Source organism: Balaenoptera borealis, assembly GCF_965194805.1.
Source record: "Balaenoptera borealis genome assembly, chromosome: 12".
Lineage (NCBI taxonomy): Eukaryota > Metazoa > Chordata > Mammalia > Artiodactyla > Balaenopteridae > Balaenoptera > Balaenoptera borealis.
The window spans coordinates 44,994,949-45,011,116 of NC_138869.1; the positions used below are offsets into that span (position 1 = coordinate 44,994,949).

General features: G+C 36.7%; 1 protein-coding gene across 6 annotated transcripts in view; it reads left to right on the top strand.

Moving 5' to 3' along the window:
* Nucleotides 1-16,168, top strand: part of SETD2 (SET domain containing 2, histone lysine methyltransferase) — a 118,506-nt gene that overhangs the window by 51,635 nt on the left and 50,703 nt on the right. For all 6 annotated transcript variants that reach the window (XR_014232621.1, XR_014232622.1, XM_082347288.1 and 3 more), the window contains exons 8-12: nucleotides 561-658; nucleotides 2,729-2,855; nucleotides 11,270-11,404; nucleotides 12,158-12,277; nucleotides 13,690-14,352. Coding sequence is in view for 4 of the 6 variants with exons in the window: in XM_082347288.1 (XP_082203414.1) it covers nucleotides 561-658; nucleotides 2,729-2,855; nucleotides 11,270-11,404; nucleotides 12,158-12,277; nucleotides 13,690-14,352 (1,143 nt within the window). In the remaining 2 variants the exon portion in view is untranslated. The remainder of the gene's footprint in view (nucleotides 1-560; nucleotides 659-2,728; nucleotides 2,856-11,269; nucleotides 11,405-12,157; nucleotides 12,278-13,689; nucleotides 14,353-16,168) is intronic.

The following is a 16,168-nucleotide window of genomic DNA, read 5'->3' on the forward strand; positions in this document are numbered from 1 at the left end:
TGGAACTACAAGGTCCAATCCCTGTGTATTTACCCCCATTTTAATTTTTGAGTTTTATGTATCTGTTCTGATGCTTCCCTTCCCTTTCTGTACACTCAGCATTATGTCCACTGCTTCATGAAATTAAACTTCTGGCATTGTTGTTTCCCTTTTTCCACGCCCCATCTTATCTTAGTTACTTTCAACATAAGGTAATACAAATTCGCCTGGTACTCAGTGACACCAAGCATCCCATATTTGCCTATTTTTACTACAAGTGAATCTTTACCATGTGGAAATGTGTATTAAGATAAGTTAAAGTAGCAGTTACTTTTATTAGAGTTAAATTATAGATGATATTCATCTGGTAGCTCATTAAATAAGAGTGATACTTAAGTTTTTTCTGTTTTTTTTTTTTTTTTTAGTTTCCCTGTTAGCTATTTGGAAAAGCCTTTATTATCTAAAGAGGCACATGCATAATTAAGGCAGATGATGATGATCTTTTTAAAAAAAAAAAAAAACACACACACACATAGATTAACCAGTTACTAATTTCTTTTCTTTTAAAAACAACATCTCAGTGGACTGTGAACGGACAACTGAGAGTTGGGTTTTTTACCACCAAACTGGTTCCTTCAGGCTCAGAGTTAACATTTGACTATCAGTTCCAAAGATATGGGTGAGTATTGATTCCATTCTGTTTTGCTGCTTCTGATGGAGAAATAGACTGTTCAGATATAGAAATCTAAAACTTAGATGTGAATTACTAAGAAGTTATATGTACTGTCAGTTCTTATCTATAGTGTTCTCTTTTAGTTCTGTGTATTTTCCTTCTGTATGACACTTCAGGCCATTAAGGGATATTGTACTGGAACTACATGTTCCTTCTCTGAACTTCATGCTGCCTTATTTATATAATTATGTTTCTAATGTAATTTTAAAACTTTTTATTACAGAAATGTCAACAGGGTGTTGACATGGTATAAAGAGAACAATATAATGAATCCCTGTGTGGCCATAATTCATCTGTCAGTTATCAGTTCATGACTTTATCATGTCTCATCTATACCATATTGTACTCTGAAAAATAATTTGTTACCTAGTTCTACCACAACCAGTAACTGATGCAATAGCACTGAATACCCCTAGCATTTATATTGTGGTTTTAATAAAACCGCACTAAAAGGAACAGGGTTCCTCGGAGAAATGTCTGGTGTCAACTTTGGGACAGGTATTGAACAAGATAACTCTGGATAATCTCCTCATACCAGAAAACCAGTTATAAAAGATTAGGAGGGTCATGTCAAAGGGACTTCGGAGGTAGCTTGAATAGAATCTCACTTACCAAAAGTGGGAGAGTTCTTATTAACACTTATGCATCATTAAGAATAATAATGGCAAGTGGTTTGAAACACACTACGTAAAATCCATGAGTTTTAATGACATTTTAAAAATAAAAGCGCATTAGTCATAATTGAAAGGAACCAATTCATGATTTTGGAAACTAGTTTTTGTTTTTTTTTTAATTGAAGTACAGTTGATGTGCAATATTACATAAGTTACAGGTATACAACATAGTGAATCACAATTTTTAAGGTTATATTCCATCTATAGTTACTACAAAACACTGGCTATATTCCCTCTATTGTACAGTACATCCTAGTAGCTTATTTATTTTATGCATAATAGTTACATCTCTTAATCCCCTATCCCTCTTTTTCCCCTTCCCCTTTCCCTCTCCCTACGAGTAACCACTAGTTTAAAAATTAAAAGAAGAAAAAAATCAAGGATTTATCCTTCCTTTCCCAAGTGAATTTTTGATTAAACCAAGCCGTTGGTGAGAGGAAATTCTTTATAGAGGTTATTTTAGCTAATAAATGAAGCCAGTAATGGTATCACCATTTTGCAACACCTCATGAACTAATGGATCTAGGCAATGGTCAAGTATTCTGGGGTTGACCAGGTTCCATGTAGGCCTCCATTATTTTTTTTTTCCTCTTGTATTTGTACTGTCCTCTTTGAAAGAAAGGAAACTGGAAATTTTGTGCCTCTGATTGCTACTGTAATATACTAAATCTATCAGTTTACTTTTGGAATAGTCCTTCGTGTTTTCCTTGGGTAGCTCTGGTTGCAGAGTAAATAAATGGCAGAGGTGGTTTATACCCAGGGCTGTAGACTTAGGCCAGTATTCTTTCCTCCACTTTACCTTGACTCCATGGTTACATTTATTTATTACATTTATTTATATTTATTATTATATTTATTAGTAGTGTCTCATCCTTATGTAATGATAACTTTTAATAACCACTTGTTTCCTTCTAAGTGTCCTTTACTAATTATGCATTTTATATCTATATATCTGTTCATAATAATACATTTTGTTCTGTGTGTCAGTTAAATATTTACATATAAGTTATAGGTGTTGATCTATTTAAGCAATTTTGTTCTTAGCCCCAACAGGTATATATGATCTCTTATTTTCATACATTAGTAGAAACTCTCATAAATGGAGAAATTACTTATTAATTTCTTGGCTAGTTTTGTCTAGCTAATAAAGAATGACTTATTTTTAAGAGCAATTTTCAGGCATTTCCATTAGCTAGTATCAGGTTTGTTGGTGTCTCTTAAAAAAACTGTTTTTTTCCTTTAAGCTGGATTGACTCTTCTCCTGTATGTAATTGCTATACTATCAACATTTTTTATGGTTTACTTTCACATAATTGGCATCTTTCCTATGCTCCTCGAACAGGAAAGAAGCGCAGAAATGTTTCTGTGGGTCGGCTAATTGTCGGGGTTACCTGGGAGGAGAGAACAGAGTCAGCATCAGAGCAGCAGGAGGGAAAATGAAGAAAGAACGATCTCGGAAGAAGGATTCGGTAAGTGTTCCATTCTTCTTTCAACTGTCACCATGTGCATTTTAAGAAGGGAGGTAGCTTTCCTAATTGAACTTTGAAAAGTCAAACTACAACCAGAGAAATTCAGGGTCAAATGAGATAATCATGGAAAGGAAGTACGATTGCTATTTTTGTTTCATGGAGATGAGACTTGGATACTGAGAACTATTGAAGTCATCTTGAAAACAGACAGGCTAATAGTTTGTTTTTTTTTTTTTTTAATTTTTATTTATTTATTTATTATTTATTTTTGGCTGTGTTGGGTCTTCGTTTCTGTGTGAGGGCTTTCTCTAGTTGCAGCGAGCGGGGGCCACTCTTCATCACGGTGCGCGGGCCTCTCACTGTCGCGGCCTCTCTTGTTGCGGAGCACAAGCTCCAGACGCGCAGGCTCAGTAGTTGTGGCTCACGGGCTTAGTTGCTCTGCGGCATGTGGGATCTTCCCAGATCAGGGCACGAACCTGTGTCCCCTGCATTGGCAGGCAGAGTCTCAACCACTGCACCACCAGGGAAGCCCCCCAGACAGGCTAATAGTTTTTGAGAGCCTGTAAAACTCCTAATCTTGGGGCTTCCCTGGTGGCGCAGTGGTTGAGAATCCGCCTGCCAATGCAGGGGACACGGGTTCGAGCCCTGGTCTGGGAAGATCCCACATGCCACGGAGCAACTGGGCCCGTGAGCCACAATTACTGAGCCTGTGCGTCTGGAGCCTGTGCTCCGCAACAAGAGAGGCCGCGATGGTGAGAGGCCCGCGCAACGCGATGAAGAGTGGTCCCCACTTGCCACAACTAGAGAAAGCCCTCACACAGAAACTAAGACCCAACACAGTCATAAATAAATAAATAAATAAATAAAAGAACGTGAATTTCAAAAAAAAAAAAACCTCCTAATCTTATGTATAAGTAACATGTTTATCTGTTGACTCACATAAGTCTGATCTACATTCCTAATCTTTTAATATTGTTTTGTCTTTTGTTTGCACGTGTTCTTAAAATCTCTAAAAATCCTCCTTGGAGCGTAAGGTGAGTTTTGAGAGGTAACAGGCAACCCAAGAGTGAGAAAGGGATAGTCTCAGATGGTCCTTGTATTTAATCCATTAGAACAGTGGTTGATAGCCTTTCTTCTATCCCAGTTCACCTGAGTCACAACTGGAGGTGAGTGGTATCTTGCTACTACAGGAGCTCTTAACTGGGACAAGAATTTTGTGTCGTTTTTAAAAATTCCCCCACGCCTCCGCTTTTTCTGAGGATCCCTTTGTCAGAGCAGTGTTTCTCCACCTCAGAACCACTTGGCAGGGTCCATTGTAAAAATGCACATTTTTGGGCCTATCCCCAGACCTATGAATCTTAGTGGAGGGCCAGAAGGAGCCAGGGGGCCAGAGGTGTTAACCAGCAAATCCACCTGTGAGTCTTTTGCAGTTAGCTCATTCCTAGGCTTTTCAGGAACCCATACTTATGTTAAGAATTATAAATGACAGTAGTCTTACTATTTAGTTGAGCAGATAGAAAACATAAGTCAGGAAAGGGATAAAAATATAATACTTAAAAGGTGATGTCAGTAAACCCAAATTAATTGGAGAGAATTAGTTATTGAGAATCTGAATTCTATAAGAAGACTTAGATAGCAGGAAGCATTAGAAAGGGCCATTTAAAAATTCAAAAAAAAAAAAGGGTCAAAAAAAGGGTCATTTAAAAAATGCAAAAAGGGAAAGTTTACAAGAAACACCCATGCTTCTACCACCCAAGATGAACAAATGCTCTTTAGAGTATTGTTGCTTCAGCTCTATTTTTTAGAGAGCATATATATTGTAACTGTGTGCTAAGCACTCTTCTAAGCGCCTGACACATTAACTCATTTAATTCTCACAATAAACCCTTTTAGGTTAGGTACAAGGATTTTCCTTCTTTTACAGATGAGAACACTAAAGCACAGAGGTTACAAGGTCACCCAATAAGCGATGGGAAAGAGCTAGTCTAGCTCTTTTCTTTGCTTTTAACCGTATTGAGTTCCTTTGTGTAGAGTTTTAGAAATGATATATATATATATATATATATATATATATATATATATTTCTACAATTTTTTTTAAATTTTTATTTTATTTATTTTTTTGGCTGTGTTGGGTCTTCGTTGCTGCACGTGGGCTTTCTCTAGTTGCGGTGAGCGGGGGCTACTCTTCATTGCGGTGTGTGGGCTTCTCATTGCAGTGGCTTCTCTTGTTGCGGAGCACGGGCTCTAGGCGTGTGGGCTTCAGTAGTTGTGGCTCACAGGCTCCAGAGCGCAGGCTCAGTAGTTGTGGCTCGCAGGCTTAGTTGCTCCGCGGCATGTGGGATCTTCCTGGACGAGGGATGAACCCGTGTCCCCTGCACTGGCAGGCGGATTCTTAACCACTGCGCCACCAGGGAAACCCCTACAATTTGTTTTTTACTCTTCCATGTTGGTGTATGTATATGTATATATATGTACATTTTTAACTGCTGTAAAGGTTTTCATCATATAACAGTTTATTTACATATATTCCTACTGATGAACACTTGTGTTTCCAATCCTTTGCTCTTAATGTCTTTGCACATGTCTCTTCTGTACATGTTTCTTTAAGGTATATCCATGGAAGTGGGGTCACTGGGTCATAGCCTATTAGCTTTTGGACCTGACTATTACAGGGAATTTTTCTTTAAACTTCATCAAGATTACTTTTATTTTTAACTCTTGTTTCATGTAATTGATAGTTTATCAGAGCAACCACAAAGTAGTCATTAAACATGTTGACCTAAGCTAAAATCTCCATAAAAGCTTCCCTTTGGCTATTTTCTGTTTTCAGAACTTACATTAAAAACTGCATTATTGGTGGGGAGTGTTATTGTAGTGTGATGGTTTCCTGGGTGGTTTTATACTGCCATCATAACAATATCAGATGGCTTTCTACTTTCCTGATAAGATTCAGGAACAACCCCAAGGGACCAAGATGTAGATATTCCTGGTTTTTGCTTGCTTGTTTTTATTCTGGTAATAGTGTGTTCATATCAGTATTTTATGGTATTGTAGACTAAATTAGATGTAAAGTGAATCTAGTCAGTTGGTGGGCTGAAGTCATGGGTTGCTCCAGATGTGAATTTTTATTTTAATTTATTAATTTATTTATTTTTGGCTGCTTTGGGTCTTCGTTGCTGCACACGGGCTTTCCCTTTGTTGCGGTACGTGGGCTTCTCATTGCAGTGGCTTCTCGTTGCAGAGCACAGGCTCTAGGCGTGCAGGCTTCAGTAGTCGTGGCTCGCTGGCTCTCGAGCGCAGGCTCAGTAGTTGTGGCGCACGGGCTTTGTTGCTCCATGGCATGTGGGATCTTCCCGGACCAGGGCTCGAACCCATTTCCCCTGCATTAGCAGGCGGACTGTTAACCACTGCGCCACCAGTGAAGCCCTCCAGATGTGAATTTGAAGCTGTTCCGGAACAGGGATGTTTTGTATGAAACTTTACCCTGATAGAGGAATGACCCAGAGTGAATCTGGGTTCCTAGAAGGGTCGTTTGTCCTTGACTGTAATGAAGAGTTTAACTCCACTTTAGTTTTAATTGGATTGGTCTCCTACTGAAATTGCGGCTGGATGCTTAGATTCTGAGTTCTGGTCAGGTACAGTTGAATAGAATCACAAAAGTAGCACCTCTTGAAGTTCCCAAGTGTTAGGGAGTTCCCTGGCAGGGAACTCGGTGCTTTCACTGCCATAGCCCTGGGTTCCATCCCTGGTCGGGGAACTAAGATCCCGCAAACTGCGTGGTACAGCCAAAAAAAAAAAGGAAAGAAAGAAATTCCCAAGTGTTAGTTTTTGGAATTCTTTTGGGTAGGGGATGCCATGGAAAGGAAAAGATAGCAGCAGTTTAAAATATAGTTTTGCATATTTTAACTATTAACAAGAATATTTTAATGGCACTGTAGTCTGCATCTGTCCCCCCATATTAACCTTTGATTGGTGAACATTTCTTATTCCTTGCTCTTATGATTGAAGCTATGTACATACAGTTTATCCACTTAAAACTGTAAGCTCTTCCAGGACAGGTGATTGTCTTCTTTGGGTATGTCACAAACTAGGTACTTAATTAAATACTTAGTTGATGGAGGTATAATAAATCCCTACTATTATCTGATGTTATTTGTAGTTTGTAAATTATAAACAGGGAATAGTCTGAAATTTACCTTAATCTCTTTTGAGTTTGTGAAACAAATTAACAGTAACTAATTTACACAATAAAGAGGGTGAAAAGCCACATAAGAAAGGAAATAGTTGCTTTCAGCAGATAACAAACAAATCCTAGTATCTGGAATATATAGAGAGCTCTGTCTAATCAATAAGAAAAAAATAGCCCCAAAAGAAAAATAAGCAACTTCCATAGACACTTTAGTAATCTAGATAGCCAGTAAACATGTGGAAAGGTGTTCAACCTCATTAGTAATCAGGGGAGTGCAAATTAAAACTACTATCAGATGTTATTTGCATACTGACCACATTGATAAAAATTAAGTCAGATGATACACAGGAACAGTAGATCTCATACACTGGTGGTGGAGGTGTAAATGGATACAATCACTTTTGAAAACACTTTGGTGTTATTTACTAAAGGTGAATGTATGTATACTATATGAGCCAGCAGTTGCACTCCTAGGTCTATAACCAGAGAGAGACTTGTTTAAAATGCACATCAGGAATCACAGCAGCATTGCTTACATTAGAAAAAGTAGAAACAACTCAAGTACCCATTAACATTAGTATGAATAAATTATAATATATGATGAAAAACTAGTCACAAAAATAAAGAAACTTATGGTTGCATGCAAAAATGATTGCTTAAAATGTAAAGTTGATTGAAAAAGAACCATGGCACAAAGATTTTTTGTCCAGTGTGATTTCATTTACATAAAGATTAAAAACAGACAAAATTATAATATTTAGGGATTTATAATATATGTAGTAAACTTATTTTAAAAATCAGAACTATTTCCTAAAAAGTAAGGAGACATTATCTCTAGAGTTAAGAAGAGAAGGTATTATAACAAGGAAGGGGCACGTGGAGCACTTCAGGAACACTGACAGTATCCTCCCCATCCCCCCACCCTGCCCTTTTACCTGAGTGTTGGTTGCCATGGATATTGCTCAACTGTTTGTTTATTAAACCTGTTTATTTACTAATTGTTTCTATATGTATGTTATATTTATCAGAATGTATTAACAATGGTGCTTTAGACCCATTAAAGACGGTTCATACCCCAAAATAAAGAATAAACATTTTTCTTGGACTGATTAGGTAATTAACAGAATAAATTTTTAAGTGCTGTAGAATTGTCTATATACATATAAATTTTCATTTATCAGTAATTTATTAAAATACATCCTAATCCTCCTTGTACTTACCACAAATCCTTTTTCGAAGGTGGTGACCCATAAATGAAAAATAAATACTTTTAGTAAATTTAATGAAAGCAATCAATGTCAGTCATCTCCTGGCTTCCTCCCCTGCAGATGTCCTAAAAGTTATTAATTCCACAATTGATTGTTCACTTGAGTACCCAAAATTATGGAAGCTGTATCATATCACCACTAGGATTGGCATGCTTACTTTTATGTAATACAACCATTAAGCTTATCATTATAGTAGGAATGTTCAAAGGTTGTTCACCTTCTGTATTTTGTTTGCAAAATTTTGTTATTTATACTTCTACATTTTTACTGTTTATTTCCTTAAGAATGCTACTTTTTTATATCCCAGTAGTGCCTTTTATACAGTAATATCTACTCAGTTTATTGATGAATGAAAGTAACAACTCAGTTTTAACTTTAAAGATTACATGCCTAATTATGAAAAGGAAATAACCCCAAAAGGAAATATAAGCTTAGTGAATATTTGCATCTCAAAACTGTCAAAAGCAAGATTCTTGTATTTGAGAGGGAAAGTAGTATTTTAAAGCCCTTGGTCTTTCCTATGCTAATCCTCTGGAATTTGGGACACAGGAAATTTTTACATTTAGGATATGCAAGGAAAAAAACATCTTTAAGGAAATTGTTTTACATTAAGATTTAACTATAAATTGGCTTTTCTGTTCATGTATTTAATCTATTCAAAACCTAAGAAATAATACTGGAAACGAAAAAGGATGAGCCTCAAATGTACTTTTTAGAAGGAAAAAATGAGTTTATGTATCTTCAACTTCTTGCAGGCAGCATTTTATATTTTCTCATTTATTTTTGTTCTATATACCCTAATAAAAGAGTTTTGGGATATAATATGAAATAGAAATGTTTCAATGCCTTGCCTAAAATTATATTAAGTGAGACACTTAGCCAGTTAAGTAACAGAAAATTTCAAGATTTTTTCTTTTAGGTTTGCTTTTCTCTAATTTATTATCAGCTCATTCTGTACTTTTATCATTTCATGTCAAGTTGATTTAATGCTATCGTTATATCTCTTCTCCTTCAATCTCTATCTTGTCTAGATTTCATCCTGTTATTGTCAGACTAATTATTCTCAAATTCCATTTTGATCATATTATTCCCTTTTTGGGATTCAGTAATAGAGCTCTCTTACTTAGTCTCATCAAATCCAGATTCTTTTATAGTACATCTGAGATGTTCTAACACCAGCCTTCTTTTTGATAAGATTTTTCTCCATTCCTCACTGCACCTTATACACTCCAGCCAGGCTGAGCATAGTATGCACTGTCCTAATTTTCCATTTCCGGTTGTTCAGACTTTTCCTTCTGCTTCCTCCCTCCTCTTGTATTTATCTTACCTATTTCTAACCCCACTTTGGTGAATTCATTTCTGGTGACTCTCATTTTAAGCACTCCCTTCATCTTAGACCTCTTAGGTTTTTAAACATTAACATTTGTAGTTAATGCTTCATTGTTCGTTTTCATATGAGTTAATTTTATCTCCCCGATAGTAAGTTCTGTGAGGGTGTCTTTATATCTTTTATAACTGCTGCAACACAGCTAGAAAACAACCTTTGGAACCTTGTTTTTTGTTGCTGTTGTTCTCTATTATTTAATATCTTTGGAACAAAGAATTTATGTAAGTTATAAAGACTATAATTATACTTTATATGTGCTTGTGAGCACTTCTCTGCTTCCTTCTCTCTGCTTATAGCTCCTGGAGGATACCACCATTTTGAATTTTGTGTCTTACCTCCCTTGCCCTTTTTTAAAAACAAACAAACAAATGAATAAAAAATCATTTATTTATTTATTTATTTATTTATTTATTTATGGCTGCATTGGGTCTTCGTTGCTGTGCGCGGGCTTTCTCTAGTTGCGGTGAGCGGGGTCTAATCTTCATTGTGGTATGCGGGCTTCTCATTGTGGTGGCTTCTCTTGTTGGCGGAGCACGGGCTCTAGGTGTGCAGACTTCAGTAGTTGTAGCGTGTGAGCTCAGTAGTTGTGGCTCTTCGGCTCTGGAGCGCAGGCTCAGTAGTTGTGGCCACGGGCTTAGTTGCTCTGCGGCATGTGGGATCTTCCCGGCTCAGGGATCGAACCGGTGTCCCCTGCATTGGCACGCGGATTCTTAACCACTGCGTCATCAGGGAAGTCCCCCTTGCCATTTTAAAATAGACTTTTCAGGTATGTATCTATAAAAAATCTGTTTTTGAGGTGCAGAGAAACGGATTCATACAGCATGCAGTATTCTGGAACTTTAGTTTTTTTACATAACATTATGTTTGCTAAGATTGATAATTTTTGTTGCATTTGGCTGCACTTGATTCCTTTCATTGTGGTATATGCCATTATGTGAACATGCCGGTTTATCCAGCCTGGCCACAGGCATTTGGGTTGTTGGCAGTTTTTTGCTCTTATGAATGGCTGTTCAATGAACATTCTTCTGATTCTCAGAGTACACATGTGCAGAAGTTTCTCTAGGGTTTATTCTTAGGTGTACAGTGGCTAGGCATAGGGGATACAAATATTTTATTTTTCAAGCTTTATTTCAATGCTTTATTTTTTCTGACATACTTTTTTTTTTCCCTGACATACTTCTCACTTAATATAATTTTTCTTCCTCCCATAAAGGCAGATTTTTTTGTTTTGCTTCATTGCAATGTCTTTAGCACCTAGAACTATACTTGATGTATAAGTGCTTGGTAAATATTTGATGATTGAATGAAATGCTTTTCAAATTGATCATACCAATTTATATTTTCATTAGCAGTGTACAAAAGTTTGTTTTGACCCACATCTTTGCCTAGACTTGATTTTATCAGACTTCTTATAGTGAGTGTAATATGGTTTCTTACTGTGGTCTTAGTTTTCCTTATTACTGGTGAGGTCGAGCATCTTTTCAGATTGTTTGATTCTTAGATTAGGGGGGGTTTTGTTGTTGTTGTTGTTGTTGTCTATAACCAGATATTTTTCCTTGCTGTGGCAGGTGGATGGAGAGCTAGAAGCCCTGATGGAGAATGGTGAGGGTCTCTCTGATAAAAACCAGGTGCTCAGCTTATCCCGGCTAATGGTTAGAATTGAAACTTTGGAACAGAAACTTACCTGTCTCAAGCTCATACAGGTGAACACTTTGATATTAATTTATTTTTTATTTCTGAACTTGAGGTGGGACATTTAAACTACAATCCAGAATGATGAATGGAAAAGGAATAATTCTGATATGAGAAGAGTTACTCGTTTTTAAAATGGATATGTGAGTTCTATATGACTTTGAAAACTTGTACTCTTAAAAATGTCTTAAGAGTTCAGCATTATTTAATCTATTAGTAGATATTGTGTGTCTTCTCTCTAGTCAAAGAACATGGTGGAATTTTTTTTGTGTGTGTAACAATTCATGACACTTGATAGAGGGTCTCTCCCCACCGCCACTTGATTATTAGCATGGCAAGGCCATTTTTACCACAGGATCTCAAAGCAAGGAATTTTAACAGTAATCATATTTACTCCAGTTTATTAAATATTCCACAAGAAGTTGGATAATAAGAAAAGATTTTTAAATTTTTTTATAGGTTTAGCTTTTTCAGTAAAAATGGTGAATATAATTTTTTTCTTAGTCCTTCAAAATTTGAACTTTAGTAAAGTCCAGGTTGACATTTTAAGTATCAAAAAAGATTATAATCTCTCACTTTAAAGCATTCATTAATTGCACAGTTCTAGTAGATTAATCAAAATAGAATTTCTAGGTTTCTTTGTGAATATAAATGAACTGTTTAGTCCTCTCTGTGGGCCCTCTTTAACACTCTCTCTGGTATTATGTGTCTCCCTCCTCCCACCCCCCAATACCCTGCATCCTGCTTCGCTTCCCCCATGGAAGAACACACATTCGCAGTCTTGCCTGAAGTCCTTTCTGGAACGTCATGGGCTGTCTTTGTTGTGGATCTGGATGGCAGAACTAGGTGATGGCCGGGAAAGTAACCAGAAGCTTCAGGAAGAGGTCAGTTCACATTCAGCTGACCTGCTTGTTTCTTAAGACCACTATATTTATTATTTAGGTTGAGGGTATTGTGATAATATCAGTGATAATGAATTTAGCACTATATTTACTACTCATATTAAATAATTACATCATTTTATCATCCCAATATCATTCCTATAACTGTAACTTTACATACACCTTGCTGGAAGTGAGTTTGCCCAGTGGTTTTCCCTATGGTATCTTTTAAAGCTTAGTACTACATAGTTGGGAACTGCAAGAGCAAGATATACTAGTATCATAGTTAAGTGAAAGATCCAGTGTGTTGCTAAAACCATAGTTTTAAAAAGATAGGAAACCATATGGAACTTAAATTCTGGGGTTCTAAAAAATTATGAAGAGCTGAATTCTGGATGACAAGAGTAAGAACATTTTGAGGAGTAAATTGTTTTAAAAGATCTAAATAGATGTTCACTGACAATGTTGTTAGTGGAATTGTTATATTTATACCGTCCCATGAAATACACAATATTTTCTAACTTGATTTAAATGTAGTTCTTTTTAATCATAAGTGCTAATATAATCCCAAAGTCATTTAATAATATACTTCTAAAAACAAAAACGTGAGTGGGCAAATGAGTGATTCTCTTGCCTCCATCCTTCTCCCAGGAGACTCAGCAATAAGTAGGAGTTGGGGAAGCCTTGGGGTTTCTGTAGAACTACATTGGGGGAGTACTTTGGAAGAAATTCTTGGATTTCAGAGTGTGGGGTGGGGGTGGTTATCTCGGAATGAAGAGAGTGTCTCTCTTTGCTAGACAGCTGTTTGTCAAAGGCTAAGGAGGTTAAGTAATATCTGCATTTTTTGTTTGTATGCAAGACATTTAAATATATATTGTTGCTTAGTTCCCAAGCCTTTATCACAGTCACTTGGGAAACTTTTTAGAAAAACATACCCAGGATGAGGTCCAGTATTGTTTATATTTTTAAAAAATCTACCTGGGTTTGAGAACTACTGGTGGAGAATATTAATTAAATTAGTCCTATTTGGTGTGTGAGCAGTCACCTGCTCCACATTTTATTCTTGCTGGTCAGGCTTATTAAAACACTTTTCTGGGACTTCGCTGGTGGTCCAGTGGTTGAGACTGAGCTTCCGCTGCAGGGGGCACGGGTTTGATCCCTGGTTGGGGAACTAAGATCCCACATGCCTCGTGGTGCAGCCAAAAAAATAAAAAATCAAACACTTTTCCTTCCATACTAGAGGAAAGTAATATTATGACATTTAAATCCGTCTGTGGTTACAAGATTTAGGTCTTAATTTAATAAGACAGTAAAAAAACCACTGCTTTTGCAGAATTGATCTGAGTCCCATGGAGAGGCTTGAAAAGTCAACTGTACAAAGTGATGTTTGTTTTTTTTAAATTATGTTTAATCAGATTATAAAGACTTTGGAACATTTACCCATTCCTACTAAAAATATGTTGGAGGAAAGCAAAGTACTTCCTATTATTCAACGTTGGTCTCAAACCAAGACTGCTGTCCCTCAGCTGAGTGAAGGAGATGGGTATTCTAGCGAGAATACGTCACGTGCTCACACACCGCTCAACACACCTGATCCTTCCACCAAGCTGAGCATAGAAGCTGACACAGACACCCCCAAGAAGCTAATGTTTCGCAGACTTAAAATTATAAGTGAAAATAGCATGGACAGTGCGATCTCTGATGCTACCAGCGAGTTAGAAGGCAAGGATGGCAAAGAGGACCTTGACCAGTTAGAAAACGTCCCTGTAGAAGAAGAGGAAGAGTTACAGTCACAACAGCTACTCACACAACAGCTGCCTGAATCTAAAGTTGATAATGAAATTGCTGTGGAGGCCAGTAAGCTACCCACATGTGAACCAGAGGCTGACACTGAAATAGAGCCTAAAGAGAGCAATGGCACAAAACTAGATGAACCTATTGCTGAGGAAACACCATCCCAAGATGAAGAGGAGGGTGTATCTGATGTGGAGAGTGAGAGGAGCCAGGAACAGCCAGATAAAACAGTAGATATAAGTGATTTGGCCACCAAGCTCCTGGACAGTTGGAAAGACCTAAAGGTAAGAAAACATTTCTGTTCATTTTAACCTGAATTACCCAGGTTTAGAGTTCTATAAACCTTCAGTCGAATTACCTACTTTTCTAGCTATATGTATTTTTGAAAAATGGAATACTATCTCTCTGTCAGCTAATTATAAATGTCTTTATAAATAAATAATGTCTTTTAAACCTTGGCCAGAGATACCAGCCAAACTAATATACAAACATCCCCCTTTTCCTTGCTTACAAAAGTATATCACAACAGTAAATTCAGTCATTCAAGTGGTCTTTACATTAAAAACAAAAATCCTTTGAGTAACAAACATGGATTCTACATTTAAGTCTGTAAGAAAAAAATGAATGTTTAAAATAATTGGAAATTAATTTATTGGATTAACTAGAAATTAATTAAAAATAAAATTAATTGGAAGCTAAGGTAATTTTGCAACTTCTCATCAAAAATGATTGAACATATAAAGCTATAGAATCATGCTTGTTAGCTTGGTGGAATGTCTCATGACAAAAAAAAAACAAAAACAAACTATTGAACATAAATATCTGTTCCAGTAAAACAACATTATATGGAGCTAGTTCATATTCAGTTTTATTATTGTTTCTGAAATAGGCCTGCTTTTAAATGCCTATTTCTCTGGCCAGAAGATGTCATCGAGAGGAAAAATACAGAGTTCTGGAACCCTTACATCTAATACTTGCATAATCACTTGTTAAAGTATATAGCATGATGTGCAGGGTTTTCTTTGCAGAGAACCCAGTCTGGGTCTTGGATAAACACAGAAGTGAGTAACAGGATGAGCCTAGGAGAGATGTGCCAAATTCTGATTGTAAGTGGGATCCTGGGATCCAGGTCTTGAGGACCCTGTGGGAACAGGTTACTACCTAGCCTCTGTTTTTCTGTTCCTCCTTTCTGGCGCCAGAGGTGAAGCAACCAGATAAACCAAGAATACAGAGTTGCAGCAAAATGGACACCTGAGTCTTCTCTGTTCCCAATTATGACCAGAAAGCTCACCCATTATATCCTACCATTTGACCCATAGGGAACTATCCTTACACTTAGCAGAATGAGTAGTTGGTTGGTTGTGCACTGTGCTTATTTTTGCATTTGTAATTTACTGTGTTGAGACCCGTCTTTAAGTATGGTGTGGTTTCAGCTCTCATTTACCCATTTGAGCTCTTACTCATGCTACTCTTTGATCACCTACAGTTCAGCATAAACTCAGCCTTATTATTTGAAATCTGACCTTTTTATAAATATAAAAGGAAAGATTCAGAGTAAATCTGTTTATGATACAACATGTGAACGCAGGAACTGGAGTTGCAATTAATTGAAAGAGCTGCTGAGACAGTCATTTGTGTGAACCTTTATTTAAGGCCTGCTTTGTGAGGTCACAGGAGTCCCTGGACGAAGTCCCTCTTGTGTTTGGAGACTGCTAGTAGAGCCTGTACTATGATTGGCTCAGTAAGGAAGGTGGAAATGGAGACAAGCACTCAGGTGAAGGTAGAAAAGACCTTACAGACATAGTTTTATAGAGAGGGGGGTTGTAGACCTAGTAGTTCACTTTTGCCTGAGAAGGCTCTGGTTGATGTAATACAGAAAAAAAAAAAAAAAAAGACATAATCATCTTAATTTCTTAAAAACCTGTCTCTTCTTAAAATCTGCAATAAGTAAATGTTTTTGTTTCTCTGTATGGTAGTTTTTTTTAATTATAATTGTAATGATATAAATTATTCTCTGGGATATCCTTAACTCAATTAGATATAACTGGTACTTTAAACTCACACTCCAGACTTAAATGTTTTTGAGTCCTACAAAATTAT